This window comes from Myotis daubentonii, chromosome 6, assembly GCF_963259705.1.
Source record: "Myotis daubentonii chromosome 6, mMyoDau2.1, whole genome shotgun sequence".
NCBI classification, from domain to species: domain Eukaryota; kingdom Metazoa; phylum Chordata; class Mammalia; order Chiroptera; family Vespertilionidae; genus Myotis; species Myotis daubentonii.
In genome coordinates, this window is record NC_081845.1 from 11233333 (window position 1) to 11252672 (window position 19340).

At 39.7% G+C, this 19340-nt stretch overlaps 1 protein-coding gene across 6 annotated transcripts in view; it reads left to right on the plus strand.

Annotated features, from left to right (window-relative positions):
* DSE (dermatan sulfate epimerase) overlaps positions 1–18550 on the plus strand; it is a 57415-nt gene extending 38865 nt beyond the window's left edge. For 4 of the 6 annotated variants that reach the window (XM_059700106.1, XM_059700107.1, XM_059700105.1 and 1 more), the window contains 4 exons: positions 7309–7562; positions 11153–11392; positions 13630–13837; positions 15893–18550. In XM_059700106.1, the coding sequence (XP_059556089.1) occupies positions 7309–7562; positions 11153–11392; positions 13630–13837; positions 15893–17660 (2470 nt within the window). In that variant the 3' untranslated portion in view covers positions 17661–18550. Of the gene's footprint in view, positions 1–7308; positions 7563–11152; positions 11393–13629; positions 13838–15892 lie in introns of those variants that run through there. The other 2 variants (XM_059700109.1, XM_059700110.1) reach the window with 2 other exon arrangements.
* The last annotated feature ends 790 nt before the right edge of the window (positions 18551–19340 follow it).

The following is a 19340-nucleotide window of genomic DNA, read 5'->3' on the forward strand; positions in this document are numbered from 1 at the left end:
TCCAGAGCTTACAGATTTTTAGAGTTTTTTCTAGAATTTTGTGATTTTAGTGTTTTAGGCTTCTCACTGACAGGCATTGATGTACATCTCCCCAGTGGTCCACTTGTACCACGTGAAGCGACATTTTCAACTCTGCCCAGTCTGGTGGCAACACGTTTACAGACCAGCCCTGAGCTGGCCTTTCTGCCTGAAAGGATCCAGACTTATCCATCCCCTTTCTTCCTTCTTTCCCTCCAATGCTACCCAGACTTCAGGATACAGTTAACTTCTCCCTCCTCCATAGCATTTTCTCTAGCCTCTGCCCCTCTCCACTCCCAATAGTTATTTTCCATGTGACTCATTGGTTTGCAGTAGTAACTGAGTTACTTACCATGTTCTCTCATCAGGAGTGTATGTCTTCAAGATGCAGCCCCAAAGAAACTTCTTTCTAGAAACTTCCTGAAGTCCATCTTCTACTCATACCTTGGCCAATGTGATCTAGATATGCCAAGGAATCCAAGCAAAGCTCTTACAGGATGCTTCGCCTATACTATAATTCTTGGTTTATTTGTTTGCCTCCTGCACTGACCCATAAGCTTACTGAGGTTACACCATCCTCACATTTTGCCATCACGTTCTGAGAGCCAAATAGGGCACTAATAAGATACAGTAAGTGAAGGAGTAAATGCTCTTATTTTAATTGAGTCTAAACTTACCGAGAGCAGAAGTCCTGAATCTGTATACACTTTGAATCTGATTTGGTGCCTTGCACACTGTGGGTGCTCCTGTCTGCCTAGCCTCACATTCACTCTGAGGACCTGCCTGTTGCCAGCCTGTAAGTTGGAGGCCGGTCTTGGTACCTAGTTTACCAGGGGGTCTTGCATTACTTGCTCTTTGAAGTGCTCCTCTTGCACTTGGTATTTTCTCCTTCCAATCCTTTGATTTTGGCATCCAGCATCTAAACATGTATGTCATATTCACGAATGTTCTCTATCAGATAATCTCAGTATTTTTTTTTTTTTTTTTACTTTAAAGCCACCTCTTCAATCTTTGAAATGAATAGTAGTAGCATTAGATGGTGGGAGGTGATACTTCATTGGAATTCAGGGCGAGGACTGCAGAGCCACACTCCTGTCTTCTACTCCCATTGATGAACTGTTTGACTTGGAGCATGTTTCGTGGCTTCTCCATGGTTCACTTTCCTCACCTGTAAATTGGTGATAAATATGATACCTCCTAGTGCTGTTTAGAGGACTGAATGGATTAATGAAAGGAGTACCTGGCATAATGAGTCTGCTGTAACTATTACTTTGTTTATATTTTGTGTTCTTATAAATTAATGCCAACAAAGGCAATTTTAATTTATAATAAGTGTGTGCACATACTCATTTTATGTAATTTTATTGTGTACTTATTCTGTTCTAGGCATTGTGCGAGGTATTGGGGATACAAAATTTTGAGGACAAGTTATACATCTTGCCTTAAGTTGTTGACCGCTGGAAGATATAAACGAATAGGCAACGTGAATGCATATGGTACATGTTATGATAGGGATGGTACAGTGTGTAATGAGAAGACTTCATCCAAATTGGAGCACTGGGGGAGGCTTTCCTACTGGGGCCTGAAGTACAAATAGGAATCAGCCAAGTGAAAGGGGAAGAGAGCATGTTGGAATGTTCCAAGCAGGAGTGACTGATGTTCAGAGACTGTGACATAGAAAGCAGAGTGCTTTTGAGGAACTGAAATTTAATGTAGGGAGGAGGCTAGCAAGCTCTGAGTAGACAACCAGGTGCTGCAAGGCCTTGCTCGCCATGTGAAGGAACGTGAACTTTCTTTACAAGCACCGTGAGGCCACTGCAGGGTTTTCACAGGGCAGTGACATGATCAGATTTGTGTGGGGGGAGTTTTCTTTAAGTTTATTCAAAAGTGCATCCTAGGCACGTGTTTAGTCTTGCTCATTTTAAAAAATGTCATTTTTATCAGCAGTTTTCCCTCCACCCTTTATTTTTTTACAATTATCTATGGAAGGACCTGGGCCCTTCGGCCTGCACAGCTTCCCACAGTCTGGATGTTGCTGACTGTGCAGTCGGGGTGCAACTCGGTGGGTCCCCCACCCCTGGTGTTGCCTGCAGACTGACCACTGGAGGCCGAGGCTTGATGCGACTCGGTTTTGATCACTTTGACACGAGCATGGGTGAACATGAAATGGCTGCTGCTTTCTCCAGGGGCAGATCTGTGTTTTAGGAAGAGAGTCTCTGACCACATGTGGAGGGAGAGTAGATGGCAGAGGTCACACCAGGAAGATCAGTTCGTTTTTCTGTGTTTATCCGGAGGAGAGCCTGGAATAGGGACTCTGAGAATGGAAAGAAATGATGGTTTCCAGAAAGGTTTAAGAGTTATTAGCGTGTGTAAGACTGACAGTTATATTTGAGGACAGCGAGGACAAAGAAGTCTCTTTGTGGGATGCAAGAGGATGGCAGGACCTCTCAGTGAAATTGTGAAACCTGGGACTGTTGGGAAAGCCTCATAAAGCGTTTGGTTTGGACATATTGAGTTTGAAGTGCCTGTGGACCGAAGAGGATATGTCAAGTTCATATTTCAAGCATTATTTTTAGCTACTTCCTGTTTGCCAGTAGTGTGTTGTGACTTAAAAAAAAGGTTGTCACCAGAAAAGATTTTATTCAATATAAAATGTGCTTTCAGGTACAACATACATAGTTTTTGTCAATGACTTAAAAATATACAGAAGAAAAATTCAAAGAAGGTCAGCTTTAATTATAAGTAAATAAATGAATAACAGCCAGAAGAATGAAAAGAAAAGGTGAGATGCTAACAGAGCATTCCAGCCACACGGGTGTCCTCAGATCACTTCTGGAGCTGAAACCAAAATGAAGCATTGGGCAGGCGGAGCTGCCAGAGGGAAGCATCAACTTGAGTGAACTGCGCCGTTTCTTCTGAAGTTAGAAAAAGGAAAAAGATTCTCGATGAAGTGTGGATAGTGATTTGGGCTTGTCTCAATTTAGGGAGCACGTTTCAGTTCATTTTTGTGATTCCTTGGCAGTGAATTCATTATGACAAGAAACAATGTGGGGAAGGGAGAGAGAAGAATAAATTCACACATGTTACGAAAACTTTAATATCTTCTCATCCTACACTTTTCGCCATAATTTTTAAAAACCCCCATGGAGTTTACTGTTTTCCTGTCTTTGGAGAGCTTGCTGACTTGGGAAAGATGTTAAAGTATTACTGAAGCCAGTTTGAATCTTTTGCTCTTTGCTTTCCTACCATGGCCTGCCACTTGGGCAGAGAAGATGGAGAGGGTGTGGTTACATTCAGCCTTTGGGGAAGGGAGGGTCAACTTTTATTTTCAATATGACAAACTGGAGATCTAAAATTTGGGGAACTGTTTAATGTCCATGGCTTGTTGAACATAGCCCACAAGTTTGACTCATAACTTTTTAATTTAATTTACTCATTAATTCTCTTTTATGGCAACGTATGAGATAGCACATCTCCAAATTTTTCACGATTCCCAAATAAAAATCCTAAACTGACTTTTCCCCCATTTTATTGCCAAGTTACATTTTAAGAAGTACTCCTTGAAACTGTGTCCCCAGCACATGAAAGAAAAGAACCATTATTGGTGTAGGGTGCTGTTCATAGGCACTATTTTATCATCCCTCTGGAATAGAAATGGCTTCAGAGTCCGACAGAATTGTTTGGGGGATGGGAGATGGATGTTGTTGTTTTTCCACACAGTGATCAATTATTTTGTTCCTGCATTGACTGCCTGGGCCCATTTGGTGTTTCTCATCTGCCTCCATCCTACAGCACCTCTGCCCTCTACTGAGAACATTTTGAACTTCTCCGGTGTCTGGGTTCCTTCCTGATGATCTCACATGGGATTGTCCTCAGTGCTGGCTCCAGACCCTCTGCTGGAAAGTGCCCTGGGAAGCCAGGACTCCACCCAGCTCCACGCACTGAACCTGGCCTGGGTCCTCTCTGCCTACAGGGTGCATCTGAGGGCTGCTTGTTTGGTGTCACCTTTACCCTCTAAGACAGTGGTTTTCAAACCCTTTTTCACTGTGACCCACAATAAGAATCAAAGTGCACATCACAACACAATGTACATATAACTTTAACTCTACATATGTAAATATGTAAGTGAAAGTTGCACAGGTCACCCCTTGTATTTAAGGCATGCTTTGTAGTCTACTTTGTCTTATTCCATTCCATTCCATTAAATGACACTAAAAATATGCTGGTCATAACCCATGTTCGTTCTACAATTTATTAATAGCTTATAATTTGTAATTTGAAAACTCTGCCTAACATTCTGACAAACACATGATTCCTTTTCAGAGAATCCCTCCTTAATACATCTCTGTTCTTGAATATCTCCAGAGAGGGGACCGCTTCATTTTTTGAGGTGGCCACTTCATTCCATAGTTCTAGTGTTTAGAGGACTTGGATGCCTTTTCTTCTTCTTCTTCTTGTCTGATCACTGTGGCTAGGACTTCCCGTACTGTGTGAATAAGAGTGGTGAAAGCGGACATCCCTGTCTTGTTCCTGTCCTTAGGGGAAATAGTTTTAATTTTTGCCCATTGAGTATGATGTTGGCTGTAGGTTTGTCATATATGGCCTTTATTATGTTGATGTATGACCCCTCTGTTTCAACTTTACTGAGGGTTTTTTTTTTGTTTGTTTGTTTTTATCAAAAAGGGGTGCTGGATTTTGTTGAATGCTTTGTCTGTGTTAATTGATATGATCATGTGATTTTTGACTTCCAGTTTGTTTATGTGATGTATCACATTTATTGACTTGTGAATATTGTACCATCCTTGCATTAGTGCATTGATGGTTAAAGGATTGAGATAACCTTTTAGAAATATAGCTATTTATTTATAGGCCAGATTTCATAATGATTTAGTAGTGATGAACCCAGTGGTACCATGAACTATTTTTATATGTATGTGAGTATTTTATTTAAATGAAAACTGCTTGGAATAAGTACCTGTTTGTGGGAGGTTGGAAATTTTCACAGAAATTGCATAATAATATTTCCTAAAGAATAAGAATCCTATTAAATGTCCTTTTATCTATAAAAGTAAGTTCATTGGTTAATCAGACGTGTCAGAGTTTGGTAGGTGGTCACAGTTCATTGACATCAGCTTTATCGTGGCTAGATGTATATGCTGTCATTTATAGATGCAACAGAGCTGGGAAATGAATGACTTGGATTCTCTGCCTGGCTCACCAGTCACTGTGAGTCAGTGGAGACTGTGTTCCTAACTCCCTGACAGTGAGCTTGCAGTATGAATTACTATTTTTTTCCTGGAAGTAGGGAATTAATTCACACTCTTCACAGTCTGTTTACAACCAGTACACACACTGGCAAGCTGACCAGCAAGGTGGCTTTGTCTGTGACCAAATGGTTAAGAAACTCATCAACCGTAGTCACTTTAGCACCAGTCTGTATCACCAGCACAGCTAACCAAACAGTGATATTATTCTGAAATTCCTAGGGATTCCTCCAAACTTCTGATGTCATAAGGATTGCATATTCATTGTCAATACTGTGGCCTAGTTTTATAAGCTTGTTCCTTCATTTTTTCTTTTTAACAAGAACACTTATTGAGAGTCTACTATGTGCCAGACACTGTTGTAGGATTGTGGGTGCAATAGTGAATACAACAGAGCAGGGAAAATAACCCTGCTGTTGCAGAACTTAAATTTCAGTGAGGGATATATACACATACAGTATCACATGCATATATGTGTACATATGTACAAATATACATATGTATAGTAAGAGCACCAAAAAATAAGGAAGGGAAATGAGAGGTTGTTGGTTGGGGAGTGATGAACTTCTGACAGGGTGGCCAGACAAGACCTCACTCAGATGAGTTCTTTGATCTAAACTCCTAAAGGAAGAACATAGTCTAGAAGAAGTCTCTCAGACATTTTTAAGTGTTAAGTATTCTTAACTTGGGGTCTGTGGAGTTTGTATGGGGGAAATATTGCATCTTAATTTTTACTAACTCTCACCAAAATTTATTTCTTCCAAATCATGAATGTAGATAACCAACTATTGGGAGAACCTGTAACTTTGTCACAGAGATCACAGATATGTTCATATCACACACAGTTACTATAGACATCTGAAAATATTATTTGTGCTCATCACTACTTATAAATTATAGTTAAATCTTGCAGTTAAATACTGTTATTTAATAAAGAAGCACATATCACAATTTAAAAAATATCTGTTTTAATAATTATGCTTCAAAGTAAGAGATTTCCTTGTATCCCTACGTATTTCAGCTTATGAATTTTCAGACCTCCTGAGAAAGAGGCTAACACTTCACTAAATTGCCAAAGGAGGCTCCTGGCATAGAAACGTTAAGCTTTAGTGTAATCCCTAACTGAGAGCTTTCTTCCACCTCCCACAAGAACGGCACACTCTTCATTTGTTTTCCTCTCGTAGAGATTACTCAGATACATCCTGAACAGATGGGGAGGGTTTTCTGGATAATTCCATAGCGTTGTGACTGTGAAAGATCTTTCTTAGCTTCCTGTTTAACGCAGGCCACACACTATTAAAATACTTGCCGAACAATGCAGCAAGTCAAGCAGAAATTTGGCTTCTTAGAAAAAATGGCAGTTTAATACTTCACAGATCAGCTTTTACGCTTCTCAGAAAGTTACTCGAAGGGCCTTAAAGGCAGTGCCATTTATTTTATGAGAAGAAGGAGATGTAGAAATAGAATCAGTTCATTTCATTCATTTACATCATCTTTTTAGCCAGTGCCTGCATCACAGTGTTGCAGAGAGTCTGTCCTGATTGAGAGCTCATAAGCTGTGGACCATGCCACCTTCACCTTGACCAGCCTGTGGGAAATAGGAAGGGATATGCATGTTTGACCATTTTAGCGAGGCAGTCATAAGAACAGGACCTCCTATGCAGGTAGAAAGGGGAGGGTGAACCCTAGTTAAACGGATATGCCAGAGAATTTTGCCTTGCTGCTACATGTTACATGCTTCAGATCTCTTTGGATATATTCGTCTATCTCTCAGCAAGAGGAAAAATATCAAATGTAAAAATTCCCAGCATCTTGATATTGCTGGGAACATCAAGAAAGAAAGTCTGTAATTTTCACATTAAACTTCATGCTTGTTTAATGCAGAGGGAAGTTGATTCTGTGTCATTAAACCTCTTGGATTATATCTTCAGTTGTAGCCTTTAGTTCTGGGTAATAGACACATGAAAGGTGTGATGAAAGCTGTGAGCCCTGTTGCACTCATTTGCCGGCTTCTTTTCCTTTCCAGGTTGGTGAAAGATGCTCCCTGGGATGAAGTCCCGCTCGCTCACTCCCTGGTGGGTTTTGCCACTGCCTATGACTTCTTATACAACTACCTGAGCAAGACGCAGCAGGAGAAGTTTCTTGAAGTGATTGCCAACGCCTCGGGCTATATGTATGAAACCTCATACAGGAGAGGATGGGGATTTCAATACCTGCACAATCACCAGCCCACCAACTGCATGGCTCTGCTCACAGGAAGCCTAGTTCTGATGAACCAAGGTGAGTGTGGACACAGCTTAGGGACGCCCGGGTTGACACGAGACGTGGCTGCCATGTTGCGAGCAAAGCATTTTAAATATGTTTTTATTGATTTCAGAGAAAGGAAGGGAGAGGGGAGAGAGATAGAAACATCAGTGATGAGAGAGACTCATTGACTGGCTCTCTCCTGCAGCATCCCTACTGGGAATCGAACCTGCAACCCAGGCATGTGCCCTGATTGGGAATTGAACTGTGAGCTCCCTGGTTCATATGTCAATGCTCGACCACTGAGCCACACCAGCCAGGCATGAGCAAAGCATTTTTTATAACTAGTCTTAGTACATGTTCATATTTGATCCTAAGTCTATGAGATGAAGTAATAACTAGGTTATCTCTTAGAGAATTGAGAGACATCTTCATTTCTGCTAGTTATATTAACATGAAGGTTATTGAATTAGGGCTTTTTGATTGTGCCAAGCCATGTTTTTAAAATAGACTTTTATTGATTTAGAGAGGAAGGGAGAAGAGGGAGAGAAAGAAACACTGATGTGAGAAACATCTATCAGTTGTCTCCTGCACGCCCCCTATTGGGGATTGAGTTCACAGCCCTGGCATGTGCCCTGACTGGGAATCCAACTAGTGACCCTTTGGTGCATGGGACAGTGCTCAACCAACTGAGCTACACTGGCTAGGGCCTAAGCCATATTCTCTTTATTTTATTTTTTTATTTTACTGATTTTTTACAGAAAGGAAGGGAGAGGGATAGAGAGTCAGAAACATCGATGAGAGAGAAACATCAATCAGCTGCCTTCTGCACACTCCCCACTGGGTATGTGCCCGCAACCAAGGTACACGCCCTTGACCAGAATCGAACCCGGAACCCTTGAGTCCACACGCTGACGCTCTATCCACTGAGCCAGACTGGCTAGGGCCCAAGCCATATTCTTATAGCACAGAACCAGTGGTAAATATTGATTTTTCCAGAGAATTTTAACAGTGAAGACAGCCAGCCTGGGAAAATGGAGTTTTTAAAAGCTGAACAGGTGGTTTATTATTTGAAATGAATATTCCTTGCACAGATGTGTATCATTACACCAGTACGCTTATTCTCTAAAGACTTCAAACTACCAATGTGGATCATTTAGGTCAAATTTGGAGGTAACTTTTGTGGATTGTATAGCTATTTTGCGTTCATGTATAACATAATTGCTAGTATTACATTTTCTTGGTTCTTATAATTCTGTCTTAATTACAACTCCTGTGGAAGTTTATAAATGACTAAATAAGATTATATTTTTTAAAGCTGCTCTAAGAACACAGTGAATTATAAGGACATTAAATATATACTTGGAGCTGGCAAGTCTAAAAGGATTTAACTCTTATATTACCCATAAGAATATGAATTCTCACATTAACCATATAATGTAGCGGGGATTTTTGACCCACTTCTGGTCAAGCTCAAAGTTCAATCTCTTTTCACTATATTTTGTTGCCTCTCTGGGAATAGAAATTTAATTTCTAGCAATAAGGAAAGCTTAATTAAGAGGGTGAATTTTCATGCTAGCTTCCTTTGCCCCCTACACTCACAAAAACAAAATTTAATCCCAAGGTCTGTGGCTGGCTCAGATTGGAGCAAAATTTGTACTTCTTCCCTGGTAGGAGTTTTCATATGTATTTTTTCCTGATTAAAGTTATTTATGAGAAGACTGGGTAGAAAAAGGGTGAAATCTCTGGTTTTGCACATCTCAGTTAGGCTTGTAGTCCTTACTTTCTTGGCATACTCCTTCCAACGTTAAGAGCTACTTTGGTCAGGCTGTTCCAATATTCCATGTTCTCCAGACCAGCCTGCAGGTACTGACTGAGGTAGCTTAGAGCACACTGTAGTTACATTGGATTCACATAAAATCTCCAAAGAGGAAGAATTAGAATTTTCTGTCTATTCTGCTAACCCTATCTAAGTCTTGGTGCACAGAAACCACAGGACCACATGTAAGCAGTTTACAAGTCAAGAGGAAAGAAGAGAGATGTGAAATGTTCAAATGATTACCCAATAGTTATAATAGCACCAGTGAATTAAATAAGAGGTAGCATGAAGTTATGGTTACATATCATCAAGTGTATTACGTTTGAATTCAAAAGAACAATATTCTTTAAGTGAGCTTGAGAAGGTTCATGGAACTTGGAAGGATACTTAGGATTTGGTAAATGAAAATGATGACGAACATTCTAGCTAAGGTACGTGGATGGTGGAAACATAGCATTAATCACAGCAATGGTACGTCATATGACAGATTTGAAGTTTGCAAAATATGTTGGGGGACATTACCTCATATCTCCTGAACAGGGTTTTTAGAAGGAAAATCAGGTTATCTGATGTCCTGGGAGCAGTGAGCATCAGTCGCCTTGGTGGCTGGTTGCAGATGGAGGCTATAGACAGGGAAAAGATGAAGATGATTGAAATTTTAAACCCTAACGATTAGAGAACAGAAACTGAAAAGTACCCAGAAGATTGGCATGCCAGGTGTGGAGCTGGGTGGGAGACAGATCCAGGGTACAATTAACAGTCACCTCTGACCAGCGAGCCTGAGAACAGTGTTTCCACATGAGGTGGGAGCGAGGACTTACTTAGCCTGGGTCTTGGATTTAGGCTGGGAACTGTGGTCCTGGGCCTCTGGAAGCCCCCACACCCAGCACACTAGTAGCCATGACCGAGTGCTCAGCACTGACGGCCACACACGTCTGTGGGAGTGAAGCAGTAGGACTCCACCCGCATTAGGAGGCAGGGAGCTTAATTTTATCCTCAGGGGTTGTGTGTTTTAAATACAAGACAACAAACCTTAAATCTCAAGACTTGGGCTCAGATCAAAGTTCTGTTCATTTTCAGTCATGTGTCTGAAGTCTTGAACAAGTCAACCTTTCTGTAACTTCGGAGTAATAATGCATCATTGAGCTATTAAAAGGATTAAGTAGGATTATGTTCAGTGCTGTGTCAATTACAAATGTTATAAAAATGTGGGGAGTTGTTATTGTTACTTAAATGCTAGTCTCGCAAGAATTATAGAAAGATAGCATTTATGTTGTAAGGATTTTGAAAAAAGTTTTTAGACCTTTAATTTTCATTTGGGGAGATTGAAGAATGTGACAGGTTGAAGAAGTGCTTGAACAAAACCACATAGCTCATTTTTGGCAGATTCTGGACTCCCAGCTGATGTTTTTGGCCCTTAAGTTGCCACGTCAATCTAAAAGCATAAAAGAATGTGAGAAATTGTTGTCTGAGGATAGAATAAATTGAAGACCGCCCATTATGTGCAATTTGTGATCTTAGATGTGATGTGGTTTCAATTTATTAAAGATTGGAAAATGACTGATGTTCACTTAAAGGTTTATCTTCATTTAATTAATAAATGACCTGTATTCAGGAACTTCTTAACTTACATCCTATACCCATCACAATCCCAGGATGTTCTTTATAATGTTGATAAGTGGGAGTTTTACAAAATGTAATTTGTATTATAAAGGAGTCAGATAACTCAGAGGGCTTTATTTGGCCACATTTTTGTTTATGTTTGTTACAGCCTTAGTCATCGTTTCCACGTGTTTTCATCCTCCAGGGTATCTTCAAGAAGCCTACTTATGGACCAAACAAGTTCTGACCATCATGGAGAAGTCTCTGGTCTTGCTCCGAGAGGTGACGGACGGCTCCCTCTATGAAGGGGTCGCATACGGCAGCTACACCACTAGATCACTCTTCCAGTATATGTTCCTTGTGCAGAGGCACTTCGACATCAACCACTTCGGTCACCCGTGGCTTAAGCAACACTTTGCTTTTATGTATAGAACCATCCTGCCAGGTATAGTGAGGAATCGCAAGTGGGTCAACGTTAACTATTGTCATTTTTCCTGATTATGAAAATGGGCTAGAGAAATGTGGCGTTTGAGCCATATTGCAATTAGAGGGATTTAAAAAAAAATATCAAAATAGAATTCAATGTAAGAGTTACATAGCCAGAACATCTCGGGAGTTAACGGGAGGATTTGTGATTTAGGTATTGTAAAGCTTGGAGCATGGCGGATCAAGTAGAATTTGTAGCCGCCACAGAACTTTTATTTTTGTATGTGTAAACCATGCATACATATACAAAAATCATTTTCATGAATCAAAACAGAATATAAACATTTATGATTACATGTTCATTTTCCTTTATATGTGATCCCCGATCAATCCTATTTTGGTTTTTAGTTCATAATTTTTTCTTCCAAACTATATAGACATGATTCAAAATGAAATATTATACCTACGTATTTAAGTTGGGGTTTTGGTATTTTCTTTAAGTTTTTTATTGAAATAAATAGTATAAAATATAGGAATATAGCCAAAAAGTGAATTTCTATAAAACTAATCTCTTGTTACTGTGTAGCTTAGTCTTCTAAGAGAACTGACTCAAAAAAAAAGTAATATATATGATTTAAGAACTGTTTTATTTCTAAGAGAGCTTTGTAACTCTTCTTATTTCTAAACAGGACTTAAAAAAATTTTAGGAGGTAGTTTTTAATCAGGATGGTTTCCCCTCCTCCCTCCAGTGAAATGAAGTTTTCAGATGATGATTCTAGAATTACAGTAAAAAATTCAGTATTTAAATCTTTTTTGCTGTGGTTGTATACACATGGATTGGGTAGAATCTCCATTATTGGGTTAGTTTCTCAAAAATAATACAGAGCAAAAGAACCATATTAAAATTTAGTTTAGACTTACATTCAAAACTCTGTTTTGTTTTTTTTATCTATGAAGATGATACGGTTTTTTTCTTTATTTTGATAATATGATGAATCACCCTGATTAATTTTTTAAATGTTAAACTAACCTGATATAAGTCCTACTTGGTTCTAATATATTATTACTCTTTTTTTTTTAAAACAAAACAAAACAAAACTGTGTTTTATTGCTTATTCTTAGACATACCAGAGCGACCTGTTTTATAGTTTATGTTGATAACCAAAGGCCTTTAATGGCCTCAGTGTTCTGTAATTTGAGCTGAGATCTAACAGCCAACCGCAGCAGGGCTGGGGTCTGCTGTGAGCTGTTTACGTAGCTGCTGCTTAAGCTGGAAAAGACAGCATGAACACCTCTAAGAAGAGGATTCAAGTATTTGTGTCCATTAACTAACTCAACAAACCTTTCTTGAACACCTATGTGGTGGGCAGGAGACTCATAAAACGTATCATCTGCTTTCAAAAGATTCAGAAAATCACTTTTTATAATAAGGCTTATTTAGAAAAGCAATTATTAGACTTTTAGAAGCAAAAATATTAGCTGTAAATTATGGAAATGCAGTCTTGGTCACATTTGGAAGGGATTCTGTGTTAAGTCTTTCTCTTTTTTCTCTCCAGCGGCTATTCTAGTGACTAGTGCTGTCTGACCCGGCGTTTTCACCCATTCTTCTTCTTTAAGAATGTCTGGAGCATATCCTGTCTTCCCTGCTTTTATTTTTCTGACCCATTTCAGTATGATATTTGCATTTCCCCTCTTTTCTTTAACGTCCAGCAGTACACACTGGCAGGATCTCTGTGGGAATTGTTAGGTTTTCTTCCTGTGGAAACTCAGTTTCTCCTCTACACCTTATAACTTCCGCTTGATTGGAGGGCACCTTGAGGCATTTGTGTTACTGTTTTGGCGTAGGATGTGGGTTGAGTTGGTAGGAGAGCTATTGCTCATTTGAGGTCCAGGAACTCACCATGCTCAAGAGGATAGTGCATGTATCTGTGCAAACATAACTGCACATAGTATGGGCCCCGGAAACCCAGGAAGGTGGGCAGTGTACGTCATTAGTCGTCGTGGCATCTTCATCACCAATGACAAGTTGCCACACAATAAATACAAACTTGCACACAAGGTTTGTGGAGGATCTTCAGCGGGGTTCTGATTAATTGGTCCGGGGTGGAGTGTGGGCATTGTGGTTTCATTTGTCATTTTTATCCAAGATGCACACTTGATTCTAATTTGCAGGCAGGATTGAAAATCATTGTTTAGGCCTTTATGGGGATATGCAGTTTCAAACCTACCTTAGTTCTGTAAAACTTCTTTCCCCAGGATTTCAGAGGACTGTGGCCATTGCAGACTCAAATTACAACTGGTTTTATGGTCCAGAAAGCCAGCTAGTGTTCCTGGATAAGTTTGTCATGCGTAACGGCAGTGGTAACTGGCTGGCTGACCAAATCAGGAAGAACCGCGTGGTGGAAGGCCCAGGGACCCCCTCCAAAGGACAGCGCTGGTGCACTCTTCACACGGAATTCCTCTGGTAGGACACGTTGCGTGGGCTTTGCAAAGAAATTGTACCCAGGGGTACAGGTGTGCTAGTTTTTTGCCTTAAAAAAAAACAAAACAACAACAACAAAAAATAATCTAAAGCCTCAGTACTTGCAAATTCAATTCCTATCACAGTGTTTGAAACTCTGCTAGAAACATTTCCTGACATTTAAATCTAATTACCATTTGCAGTTTGATTTTCGTATGTTAGAGATGTCCTAGGCTCACACTGTTTTACAGATATGCCTGTTTTGATTTACATCATTTTTGAAATTGTATAAAGAGAAAACCATCAACTAAATTTAGACTGGGTTCTTCTGATAATCACACCCCAAATAATTTGTTTTGTTTTGGTAAATGAAGCATTATAATCTGCTAATAGCAAAGCTGTTACTAAATTTTCAAAACTATTTAGAAGTGTTTGACAGTTTTTGACAGTTTCACTTTGATAATAAAAGAACCATGTAATTTTTTTTTTTTTTTTGCCTTAATCTTTTAAACCAGAAAGAGAACCTGGGTCTCCTTTTTAAAGTCCTGCCAAATATATTACTGGCATCCAATAAATGAAGATAAAAATTACAGGGAACTAGTTGATAATTAATCTCTTATGTCTTTTCAAGCTTTTGACACTTAACACTTGCATTCAACTCTAAAATAAGCTTCTGTGGTGTGATTGTTTCCCTTCATTATTTTTTAAAGTTTAAACAGTTAACAGGAAAATAACACTAGAAAAGAGATAATTGTCTCTAGTTTAACCATCATTTTTAAAAACTGTATTCACAGGTGAATTAAATATATTAATATGCAACCATTCTTGATGCCTTTTAGGGAGATAAAGTCATTATTTTATTGTGTTTTAACTTAAGCAACTGAGAGAGTTCTATAGAGCTGACTATAAAGCTAACTTAGATTAATGCTAAGTCTGACTTGCTTCAAAATCTGCCTGATAGGAGTATGCCAACTGGCCAAAAACTGAAAGAAGGATGGAAAGTTCAGCTTGTGTCTGGATTTGGTAAATCACAAAAGGAAGCCAACCTTATTATACCAGGCCTGGGGAGAGACACGTTTTCTGATGTTCTGAAACTGAGACTCTAGAACAACAGATGAAGCAGCCACAAACACCAATAAGATTACTCTGCCATACACGATTGATTCACTGTAGAACAAATTCTCTACGAGCTAATGACACAGGTCTGCCTTTTTGCCCTTGAGCAGGAAATTATATGAACCTACCAAGGCTGTTATTTCAAATCATCAAAAGCAAACAATCATGTTTATTATTTTTGTGGCCTTTCTGAATCAAAAACCTGTGTTCTTAATCACTTGGAAGTTTAATGTTAATTTTTTATTACTTGATAAAAAACATTTGTCCTACATAACAGGTCATTTATTGTCCAAAATGCATGACATCATCTGTAGATTAAAACAAAACCTTTAGATCTGGGCTAGGCAGTGGTAGCCACAGTTAGAAATCCTCAGTATTGATAGTTTCCTGAATTTTATCTATTTATATTCTCAGATGTGGTATTCACAGTAAATTGTATCTAATATGTGAAGTTTAACTCCATTTAAATTAAATTTTGGAGGGTAAAAAGTACTCTGCCAAACTTTAATAATACTATTTATTGTAGAAAAATATTTCATTGCAGCTCAAGGCGTGTTAGGTACTAGATTGAAACACAGGGTTCCCTAGAATGGGAGCCCCTCAAGCTAGAGGTTTGGGTGAAGTACTTAATTTTATGACCCATGAGCCCCAGTCATTTGGATGGCAGTTCTGACATGGTTCAGTGAAGAAGGTTCATATAGTCATTAGCAGCAGTAATCATTTCAGGCTCAAATCTGAGGATCGCATGTTGTAAAGATATTCCCCTCAGCCTTCACCAAAGGTGTTAGTTCCCCTGCACAGTGTGACCATCCACAGGTGTTCTCAGAACTGTCCCTACCACAGTCTGCACTGCCAGCGCTCTGGGTAGCATCGGTGTGTTCTGATGTGTTATTTTCACTTCCACCAGAAAACCAATTAAGTTTTTAAAATGAATTCTTTCAGGTATGATGCCAGCTTGAAATCTGTCCCTCCTCCAGATTTTGGCACCCCTACATTGCATTATTTTGAAGACTGGGGCGTTGTGACTTATGGAAGTGCACTGCCTGCGGAACTCAATAGGTCTTTTCTTTCCTTCAAGTCAGGAAAACTTGGGGGCCGTGCAATATATGACATTGTCCACAGAAACAAATACAAAGACTGGATCAAAGGATGGAGAAATTTTAATGCGGGGCATGAGCATCCTGATCAGAACTCATTTACTTTTGCTCCCAATGGTGTGCCTTTCATCACGGAGGCTCTCTACGGGCCCAAGTATACCTTTTTCAACAACGTCTTGATGTTTTCCCCAGCTGTGTCCAAGAGCTGCTTTTCTCCCTGGGAAGGTCAGGTCACCGAAGACTGTTCATCAAAGTGGTCTAAATACAAGCATGACCTGGCAGCTAGCTGCCAAGGGAGGGTGGTCGCCGCAGTGGAGAGAAACGGAGTGGTTTTCATTCGAGGAGAAGGTGTGGGAGCTTACAACCCCCAGCTCAGTCTGAAGAACATTCAGAGGAATTTGATCCTCCTGCATCCACAGCTTCTCCTCCTCGTGGATGAAGTCCACCTGGGAGAGGAGAGCCTCTTGGAGACGGCAACGAGCTTCTTCCACAACGTGGACTTCCCTTTTGAGGAGGCAGTGGTGGATGGCGTCCATGGGGCTTTCATCAGGCAGCGGGATGGGCTCTATAAGATGTACTGGATGGATGATACCGGCTACAGTGAGAAAGCAACTTTTGCTTCCGTGACTTACCCTCGGGGCTATCCCTACAACGGGACAAACTATGTGAATGTCACCATGCACCTCCGAAGTCCCATCACCAGGGCAGCTTACCTCTTCATCGGGCCGTCCGTGGATGTGCAGAGCTTCAGCATCCACGGAGACCCCCAGCAGCTGGATGTGTTCATAGCCACCAGGGAACACGCCTATGCTGTTTACCTTTGGACAGATGAGACCCCAGGCCAGTCTGCCTTTGCGCAGGTCATTGCCGATCATCAGAAAATTCTGTTTGACCGGAGTTCAGCCATCAAGAGCACCACTGTCCCTGAGGTGAGGGACTATGCTGCTATCGTGGAGCGGAGCCTGCAGCATTTTAAGCCAGTGTTCCAGCTGCTGGAGAAGCAGATCCTGTCCCGAGTCCGCAACACAGCCGGCTTCAGGAAGACCGCGGAGCGCCTGCTGAGGTTTTCAGACAAGAGGCAGACTGAGGAGGCCATCGACAGGATTTTTGCCATATCCCAGCAGCAGCAGCAGCAGCAGCAGCAGCGCAAGTCCAAGAAAAACCGAAGGGTAGGCAAGCGCTATAAATTTGTGGATGCCGTCCCCGATATTTTTGCACAGATTGAAGTCAATGAGAAAAAGATTCGGCAGAAAGCCCAGATTCTGGCACAGAAAGAACAGCCCATAGATGAAGATGAAGAGATGAAAGACCTTTTAGATTTTGCAGATGTGACCTATGAGAAACACAAGAACGATGGCCTGATGAAAGGCCGGTTTGGACCGGCGCGGATGGTGACGACTATGCACAGCAAAGCCCCGTCACTGTCTGCTTCTTACACCAGACTCTTCCTGATTCTGAACATTGTTATTTTCTTCGTCATGTTGGCCATGCAACTGACTTATTTCCAGAGGGCCCAGAGCCTACATGGCCGAAGATGTCTGTATGCAGTCCTCCTGGTAGATAGTTGTATTTTATTATGGCTGTACTCTTCTTGTTCCCAGTCACAGTGTTAGCACTGAAGCTGTCAGTCGCTCAATTATTTGTGGTCACAAATCTATGCAAAAAAAAAATCGCCCTAGTTATTGCATTTTTTTCTCAGATTCATTTTCACAAATGAAGGGGAAGATATCTTCACACAAGAAAGCAAGGACATGAAGAAATCAGAATTGAAGTAGGTAAAGAATTTGTCAAAGGAATAAAAGTAGTTTGGATGTCCCATGATGTTTCTGGAAGTGTTTGGCTTGACTAATTTAGTGGTCCATATAATACTACCCTTAAAAGAAACACAACGTCTGGTTTTAAGTAATTTTTAAGAAACAAAAAAGACAGAATTGGATTTTATTAATATTAATTTAATGCTATTAGCAATCTTCAGATACTATTTTATGAAAAGCCTGAAGCACACCATTTTGAGAAATACAGACTTTTTTTAAGTGGTATAGCCATTTTAAAAAAAATAAATGTTGCCAAGTCCTGGTATGGCGGTGCCATCTTCCTGGGAGAGTAGTTCCTTAGTTAAGTGAGTAACAGCACTTGTCTACTGAATTACTATTCAGATAACATGGTAAAATGATGGCAGAAAAATCATTAAAAAGATATATTTCCAGTATGAATGACTGTTTGCTTAATGATGTTCATTTCTGCACACACATAACTGATTGCTTTTATGCATACATTGGTTATTCAAATAAGACAATTCCAGATAACTTGATTTCCTATTTTTTTTATATGGAAACTTGCTGTGGACCTAGTGACTAAACTTTAAGATAAAATATTTTATATCCTTAATGCTAGGTTCAATACCAAAGAAGATGGGGAAGCTAAAATTTGGATATGATTCTTATGTTTTTTACTAGAAATTTTTCTTTAAATTTATTTTGTTTAATAAACATCATAATTGTGATTTTTCAGTAGTGTCTGTCTTCTTTGTTCCATTATATTTAGCAGCAATTTTGAAAACTTTGAAGAGAAATGTTTATTTGGGCATGCATTAATTAAACTTATAAAGTAGTATTTGAATTGAAAGAAGTAATTTCTCTGCTTATTTGCCTTTCTGTTGTTTAAACATCTTAAATATTTCAAACAAAAACCAACCTCTGATATTTGAGTAATGCCATACTTTTAAAAGCATAAAGTTTTCTTATTTATTTGCAATCAAGTCCTCAGGAGGTTAACAGCAGCGCAGAGTACACTACTGGAAACATATTCCACAGTTTATACTTTGGCATAAGAAAATGATACACTTAAAAGGAACGGAAGAGTAAATTAATTATCTTACATTCAGCATAGTTGAGTCTTCTCCATTTCTCCCCTGAAAATATGTTTGGCTCACATGTTACAGTAAGGTCACATTCACTGATTTGTACGTCTGAAGTCATAATGGTGAACTTTTCCTTTTACGTCGCTTTTTTTTTGTTTTCATGGAAATACGATTGTGTAACAGAAAACAAGAACACAGAGAAACACTTTATGAGCACCTTTTTTGCGGTTCTAATTTTGAACCTTCTTACATAAATGAAACACAAGTTTGACTTTTAACTGTGCTTCACTCATTATACTTGGAATCTAGAACATGACTTATGGGGAAGTATTTTTTTTTTCTTTCATGGAAAAGGCCTCCAGGGAGGATGTCATTACACACTGCTTAAAAGAATAATGTTTTCAAAAGAAGAATGCTTCCGTTTGTCCCGCAT